Source organism: Hippocampus comes, unplaced genomic scaffold (assembly GCF_001891065.2).
Source record: "Hippocampus comes isolate QL1 unplaced genomic scaffold, H_comes_QL1_v1.1 scaffold177, whole genome shotgun sequence".
NCBI lineage: Eukaryota > Metazoa > Chordata > Actinopteri > Syngnathiformes > Syngnathidae > Hippocampus > Hippocampus comes.
Window position 1 is genome coordinate 40,038 of NW_017806158.1, and position 8,518 is coordinate 48,555.

The 8,518-nt window shown below is 41.2% G+C and overlaps 1 protein-coding gene across 1 annotated transcript; it reads left to right on the forward strand.

Moving 5' to 3' along the window:
- The first annotated feature begins 653 nt into the window (after positions 1 to 653).
- Positions 654 to 8,006, forward strand: LOC109531063 (protein pop-1-like). The gene is made up of 7 exons (XM_019895094.1): positions 654 to 1,120; positions 3,515 to 3,592; positions 3,692 to 3,750; positions 5,287 to 5,434; positions 5,639 to 5,746; positions 5,842 to 5,884; positions 7,010 to 8,006. Exons 1-7 carry the CDS (start codon positions 944 to 946, stop codon positions 7,522 to 7,524), a joined length of 1,128 nt encoding a protein of 375 aa, XP_019750653.1. The 5' UTR covers positions 654 to 943; the 3' UTR covers positions 7,525 to 8,006.
- Positions 8,007 to 8,518: the final 512 nt, after the last annotated feature.

Below are 8,518 nucleotides of genomic sequence, written 5' to 3' on the forward strand. Positions count from 1 at the left end.
CACATTTGCGTGCGTGGGCTGTTTTACTGGAATCATGACACATGACAACAGCCGGCAGGCCCGGGGTGCAGAGATTATCTCACAAGGTAGTGTGAAAACATGGAGTTTGATGCCAATCTTGACTCACTCACTCCGGTGATTTATTTATTATATCCACATGACGCAAGCGTTGAAACACGTCAGTGATTTTTTTTGGAGGCATGGACATTTCAGGCCTGAAAATCAGACAACAATACCATCTTTAACATGTTTGACGTCTGCTGACTCATTCTGGGAATCCCAAATTGAGCAAAATTTATATGCCACTCGACTGCTTCTGCTTCTGATGTAACGTTACGCATTACACATTTGGACATGTCACCAATTTGTTCGAATTACCTCCCCCGCTTTTTGGTTGAATGTCACGCTATAAATTTTATAAATGACTGCAAATGAGAAATGTATGGGTCATTTTATAAAGATAGCTAGCTGGTGATGCCTCGAATAGATTTATTTGGATAGCGCATGCATTTGTGGTGTATTCTGTCATTGTATTTTATTTGTCCTAACTAGAATATAGTTATGTTATTTTGCGACTCCCCCCGCCCCCCTAATTTCCCCCCACCATTTCCACTCCTTCCCCCCAAGGAAGCTCTGTCAGATGTACAGCAATTTGGAACGGAACCTTCAAGTGCCCCTCCGCGTATCTAAAATCCTGACGCCTGACACGTGGGACGTCATAATTGCATTACGTGATGTTGTACAGTTTAAACGTGTCTGTAGATGGACGTGTCACGGAAGACGTTTTATTTATGTGAAAGTTGATGTTATCGCCTACAAAACTGTGTCAAATCCGTCATCCCATCTGTGCGTGTTACGTGACTCAAGTCACCTGAATTTGAGATGTGCAATAATTATATTTTTGTGCTCTTTGCGCATTGTTCATTGCAAAGTATGTGACAAAATGGATCAGATGTGGCCAAGTTGTGATCCGAGAGACGTGCGGTTCAATTACCAGGCCTTACCTCGCTTCGCGGAGCAAGGTCCGACCCTCGCTGGTCCGGACATGTTCAACGGACCTCAGGCGGTCATGCCGCCGGTCTACATGAATAGTGCTGCAGGCTTTTACAGTCATGGCCAGGTAAGCATGCTTCGATGCAGACTGCTTCCCGATTTACTTGAAGCATACCGAGTAACATGAACTGTTGGGTAAACATGTGCCACGCATCGAGTGTTTGTAAGTGTATTTTAACAAAGTAAAAACACGTACATGCTTACAGTTTTTTTTTTAATATTGGAAAAGTAGAGTGACACACTTTTGGCATACTTTCACCTTTTTTTTGGAGTTGTGCATGCTTTTCATTTGAGATTGATTTGTTTTCACATCAGCACATTGTACACTCGCATTTTACACAAAACTGAGCACAAATGTTATGATCCACAATACAAAAGATTCAGGACGATGCAGTACAGTTGTACTACACTTCAAACTACTGCATAACTACAAAAATAAGACCTCACATTGGTCAACAGCAAATGTCAATCAGATATGTCTTTATGTCTCCCGAAATTTAAATTTTTAAACAATTATAAAATTGCCTTTGCTTTTTTTTGTCCGACCACATCAGGTTTTTGAAGTGTTTTCATTTTTGTTTTTAGGTTTTACTGGTAAACACTTGTGCAGCACAGAGTTTACTATGCGGTGTAATTTATAGCTATTATGTTCCAGAAAAAAAAAAAAATCCATTTGTTGTGGAATGTAACCCGTAATTCTAAAGTACTCCCAAATATATTGCTATATTATGTATATTCATGTACAAACCCAAATCCAACAAAGTTGGGACATTGTGTCCCAAAATTAAATTAAAAACAGCATACAATAATTTGCCACTCATCTTCAACCTATATTGGATACATGACAAAAACAAGATAAACTGACAAACTTTATTGCTATATAGAATCATTAACTTAAAATTTTATGGCTGTAACATTTTCAAAAAAAAAAAAAAGCCGGCACAATGTCATGTTTACCACTAACATCCCTTTTTCTTTAAGAAATATTCAATAAACATTTGTGAACTGAGAACACTAATTGTTGGAGATTTGTAGGTGGAATTCATTCCCATTCTTGCTTGATGTACAGCTTCAGCTATTCAACAGTCCGGGGTCTCCATTGTCGTGTTTTACCCTTCATAATGTGCCACACATTTTCAATGGAAGAAGTGTCTGGACTGCAAGCAGGCATGTCTCGTACCCGCACTCTTATATGATGAGGCCACACTGTTGTAATATGTGGTTTGGCATTGCCACGCTGAAATAAGATGGAACTTTGCATCCATAACAGTCCGCATTTGGTCAAACATTTCCTCCTTGGTCCGGAGGACACTACGTCCCACTATTTCCAAAAACAATTTGAAATATGGACTCGTCAGACCACAGAACATTTTTCCACTGTGCATCAGTCCATTTTTAATGAACTCGGGTCCAGAGAAACCGGCTGCGTTTCTGGATGTTGCTGATAAATGGCTTTTGCGTTGCATAATAGAGATTTCAGTTGCACTTACCGGATGTAGTGCCGAACTGTATTTATTGACATTGGTTTTCTGAAGGGTTCCTGAGCCCATGTGGTGATATCATTTCCACATTGATATCGTTTTTTGATGCATTATTTATACCAAATTTATCATTGGAAGCTATACTGTACATACCCCATTGAACCACAAATAATAGACTGGCCAGCTACTCCAACACAAACAACTTAATATATACCTACTGTATAGTTTTTAGGAAATTATGATCCACAAGTGTAACAGGTGAATGGTAAATAAATAGGCTGTCACTTGTATCGCACTTTTCAACCTCGCGCACTCAAAGCGCTTGACACTGTTACCTCATTCACCTACTGATGACGGAGCATCAGGGGCAACCCGGGGTTTCAGTATGTCGCTCAAGGACACTTCGACATGGTCGCAATGGCCAGGGATCGAACCAACCAACCTCTGGGTTGGGAAATGACCACTCTACCACTGAGACATTTCGCCCGTCAAGTATTCACACCTCCAATTCCGTCCAAAAATAGTCGCCATGAAGGGTTAACAGTCATGATAAACCAAAAGGAAAATGGTGAAAATGGCAATAGAATTTTTAAAAAGTCAGCAAGTTAGTTTAACACTTTCATGCACCCTGATAACATGAGAAGCTGTCCACCGCTGTTCCTGAAAGGGTTAAATGTTACTTGTCTGACTTTGTTTTTTCCTTTCATTCTTCGAAACGTATAGAGTAGTTGTCAAGACTTGTTACGGCAGAAAAAAAAGTCAGTTTGCTTTCTAAGCATTGCCCATGTGATTTTGCTGACCTTACACTGCAATTCAATTCTGATTGTGATACATGAGATATGTCCAAACTGGAATGGGTGGATACATAGATAAGTAGCTCATGTATTTTCATGTGTTCAAGCACATCGCTCTTTCATATCATGTTGTGACAATACCGTCGCGTGGCAAGCTAACCACTCATGTTTTTTTTTTTTCCACAGCAGGTGCCGTATTGGTGGCCTGTGCAAAACTTCGTTCCGCCAACATCAGTAAATTTTGCTGCTGCTCCTCCACAAATGGTAAGACTTGACGTGGCCGCTCAGTCTGGAGGAAAATTAAAACGTGCACATTTCTTTTCAACTGTCAGTTTTTCGTTGCTCTTTTTTCCTGTTTGTCAGATGGGGGGCACAACAATGATGATGCAAGGGAACCCAAATCTTACGCCTGGTGTGTTTATGTAAGTGCCAAACATTTTGAACAGCAATATTGATTTACAGTGAAACCTACGAACGTCAACACTCCTGTTCAGATGTCAAACGGAAAAAAAAATATTTCTCCAGAACCTTGTCGTTCCAACCTCCATCATGCTCAACGTCTGTCTGTAAGATCTTCGTCACCTCTTGCGACACTTACGCTCAGTGACCAAATGAGTTCTGCTTTTTAGTTTTATTTCTTTAAAAAAGTAAAGATGAACCATTTCATGCACCCTGTAACCTGATAACATTATTAGCTGTAACCGCTATCCCTGAAAGGATTAATTAGATTTCATTTGATTTAAAAGTCAGCTGCATTTCTTCTTTATGTGAATTAATTCACTTGTGAGCACAAGCACATTCTTTGCTGTGTCTGTGGCCATTCTCACCATCAAAGTAATTGTGTGTTCTGTGGAAGTATGAACGTGTGAGGCCTGCTCGCCGCTGTGAGCGAGTTGCCACTCGCTTACACACACATTTCAACACCAGGGCGGCTTTTTCCCGTTGAAAAAGTTTGGCTCGCATGTGCCGCCATCGGTTCATAGGCACACTTTTCAACTTTGCCAACATCCCAGAGGAGGTGGCAGACACTGAGGGTGGTTATGAAGCTCCTTGGTCACTGGATGAGGTCACCCAGAGTTCCAAACGGCTCTGGATTTTATGGGGGTGTCCTGGTTGACACGCCTCTGCAACATGGACATGCGGGACAGTGCCTCTGGATCAGCAGACAATGGTGGTAGTTCCCCTTTTTAAGAAGGGGGCACCGGAGCATGTGTTCCACCTAAAGGGGGATCACATTCCTTAGCCTAACTGGTAAAGTCTATTCGGGGGTGCTGTTGAGGAGAGCCGTGGAGCAGACTAGCCCCAACAAGAATGAACTTGACCATAAATATTTAGTTTTTCTTGTTATCATGTTGCTCAATAGTGTGAAATCACGAAAAGCTTTGACAACAAATTGTGAAAAATACTGTAGGTTTTAATGAGCTTTCTCATTGGCTGTCTACTGGTTCATGGTACACCCCGCCTACTGAGATAGCTGGGATATGCTCCAGCACATCTGCGACCCTCGTGAGGATAAAACGGTTCAGATAATGGATGAATGGATGGATTACAATTAAATTTAAAATCGAATCGTGTGTTAATCTTCTGTTTCGGAGAGGGGTATTGCCTCGCTAGTCATGAAGCTCACGACACATCACTGCCAACATGGCCGCCAAAAATGCCAAACTATCGCCAAATATTCATCTGAGGACAGCTTTTTCCCATATTCAGTTTGAGGGGAACAGGAATCTGATACGAGCAAAGCATATTTCTGTGTAAAATATTGAGAAATCAGCATGCTAAATATGACGAGTGTTTTTGACCACCGAGTATAGGTTGAACATGGGAATCCTGGTCATTTCAAACCCCAATTGTCTTGCAAAACCGCTGAAAAAAAGAAATTGAAAATTACACAAGTATGTTTGATGAACTTGAAAAAAAAAATTTTTCTCCTTTTTTTTTTTTGTCTTTGATAATAGGAGAGATGCCGACGATGAGGTGGAGCAGCAGTACATAAAGAAACCTCCAAATGCCTTCATGGTGTTTGCAAGGAAGCATCGCAAAGCACTCATGGGAAAACTGGATAAGAAAGACAGCGCCTCCGTAAATGTCATCCTGGGAGAAATGGTAAGTGTGCCCCTAATCGGAGAATATACATAAGCCACAACTTTAGGTCCAGTGCAGCTGAACAAGACAAACATCCAAAATAGGAGCAAATAATCTTACTTCCAAATATATCAATATTTTAGCACAGTAACAGTCCTTTTTGTCAGTATTTGTGAGTTAACATGTTTATTTTTGTTCTCTAACATTGTCATTTTGTGTCCACAGTGGAATTCACTACCACAGCAAGACCAGGCCAAATACTACGAGGAAGCAGATGTTGAGAGACGACGTCATGCCCAGTTGTATCCCAACTGGTCAATGTGTGACAACTATGTGTGTTGAATGTTTTTTTTTTTTGTGTAATAACGTCTAGCGTACATTGATTGGGATGTCTTGTTTGTATTTGCTCATGTCTGATTCTTATGTAGGGCAAAAAGAGGAAGAGGATGAGGGGAAATGCCACTGTTACAGGTAATCTTTTGTTTAGCTTGCATCATGTCACACAGGTTGATAATCAACAAGATCATTTACATTTGAGTTTGTATGTTTTGAAATTTCGGGAGTAAGCATTATATTTCAGTGATATGCATTTTAAATGTCTTGTCCAAAAATGGCAACGCGTGCATACCACGTTGTCACATTTTTTTTCAGTTGTATATTTGTTCAAATCTAGGACAGTGGTTCTCAAAAATTTTTTACACCGAGTACCACTTAAAAAAAGCTTATCCCTCCAAATGCCACTATCATGTTCAATATTAAAATACAGAAGCGTAGTAGGCATAAGTGCTGTTAAAAAAAACAACAGAGGTAAAAATGATATTTAATTTTATTGTCAGCTACTGCAACCTCTTGCACCGTTTAAAAAGTAACATTCGTAAGCCCACTGAGCGCCGACATTAGCGAGTCTTTGCGAGGGTGCCAGATAAAGATTTTTTGCCAGGGTTCGTTTGAGGTGGCAAATGTTCACCATGCGTTCACCAGATATTCGCCTCAGCTTATGTTGTTCTGAAAAATCATCGAAACACTTGCCGAACGGTTGCGACCTTGAATGAACCCTGCCTTCGAACGCGCATTCGCTATCTTGCCAACACTCACAAACGGGCTTAATCAATACTGCATCTGAATGGTAACATGGTTATTAGAAGAATTGTTTCCTGAATTCTATCAAATTCTACAACATTGTAATATAACTGACATATTTTTTCATTTGTTGTTTTAGTGTGTTGGCAAATGCACATGTGTCGGGCAGAACCCTTTTAGGTTACAATTGGTTCCTGCTAATAATCACCACTAGATGGCGTATGAACACGAACGGGTAAACAGCCCAATGGGGAATATAAAGAGACTGTAAACACCGTATATAAGGCGCATTGGATTATAAGGTTGGCTTTTGAGAAAATTGAATGTTTTTAGATGCGCCTTATAATGCGGAAAGTACGGTCGACTGTAATGATAGGTCAAAAAAGGACAAAGTGAAGATTATGGTCAGGAGACTAGACCACCAAAAAAATTTAGCATGCAAAATGTCAAAGTCCAAAAAAAGGTTTTCAAACGGGTGTTGCCTTGGACTGATTCAAATCTTTCTTGTTCACCAAGATCCTGAAGCTCCGCAGCCCACGAGGATGTGTGTGGCTCCAGTCCAGACGGGCATGATGGGACCTGAACGATACCCTACGCAGGGAGAATCACAGTCTGTGAGCAACATTGCATGTTTACAACAACAGCCTCCTAAAGCCAGCCTTCCTGCTTTTGTGCATAACTTCATGCCTCCAGCCGCTCCGACTTCATCCGGGATGGAGTTTTCACAGCTTCTGAGTGGTGTCAATTACATGCCCCTGGCCCATGAAAAACACACCCGACCATTGACTGTGAATTCGTCTGAGCCTCAGAGCTTAGAGGAAGAGCTGCATGTAATACTGGAGCGATTTGAGGAAGAATCCTCCACGACACAGACTGAGCAGTCTGCCGCAGCGCTGAATTTGGAAGAAGAGCTCCAAAGTTTGCTGGAGCGTTTTCAGAATAAGCCCTCAACTGCACAGTTAGGCACAGACAAGCTCCACTGCGTCTTTGAGGGTTTAGGAATCACTGCCGCTGAAACTGGAGGGTGTTGAGGGTCACGCAAAGGGGTGGGATGGTGGAGCCGACCTATGAAGTCAAAGGAAGTACTCGAGAATCTCCAAATTGCACAACAGACTTTACTGTTTGTGGTTTGTCACAATCATGAATGAATCCTCAGTTTACAGCGTGTTTTTTTTTGTTTTGTTTTGTTTTTTAAATCATGGACATGCCACAGCACTTTATTTTCTTCTAAGATGCCATCGGTTTCACATGGGAATGCACATGAAGCAAGCGGCTCCAAATGCAATATCTGGACTTGTATTCAAAGCCTTGCGCAGAGCTGGCCCGGATGTTTATGGACAGCAATGTCTTCATCCGCTATCCCCCCCAGTACCTGTTGGATTATATCATACGACAATCACCTCAGTCAGTGCTTCAAGACATTGGTTCTGCCTGCTGCCTTACACATAACTCTTGTAATGATACATATAATATATATACAGTGGTACCTCTACTTACGAATCTCTCTTCATACTATTTTCATGTTACAAAACGCCTCAAGAGCAAAATATCGCCTCTTGTTATGAAAGAAATTTCAAGATATGAAAGGTAAAAATACAGTATGGGCTGCTCCTCGTATCTCCGAGTTTCCTGAACACAACACACTTACAGCTGCTCTGCCATTGGCTAAGAAGGACCTCATGTGTCCATGTGTATAGATAAAGAGATGTGTGTCTATGCAGCATCCGTGTCATTCGCCCCTCGGGCCATGAGGCGTTCCGATAGTTTTACGTAAACGTGACCCACCCAGAAAAAGTGTTCACCAGTCCGGCGATCACTCACTACGCTGATGTTTGCCTTGGACATTTTCGAAGGAATGTTAAAAGCTGACAAAAGCAAACGTCCTTGGATCAGTTTTTTACAAAACAGGAAAAAACCTCTTCTGAGAGAGAACATGCACTAAAGAGGGCAAAAAAACGATAACGCAGTTAAAAGTTAAATGACCATCATTTTTATTCTTTACTCTGTTCTTTGTTTTTACATTAT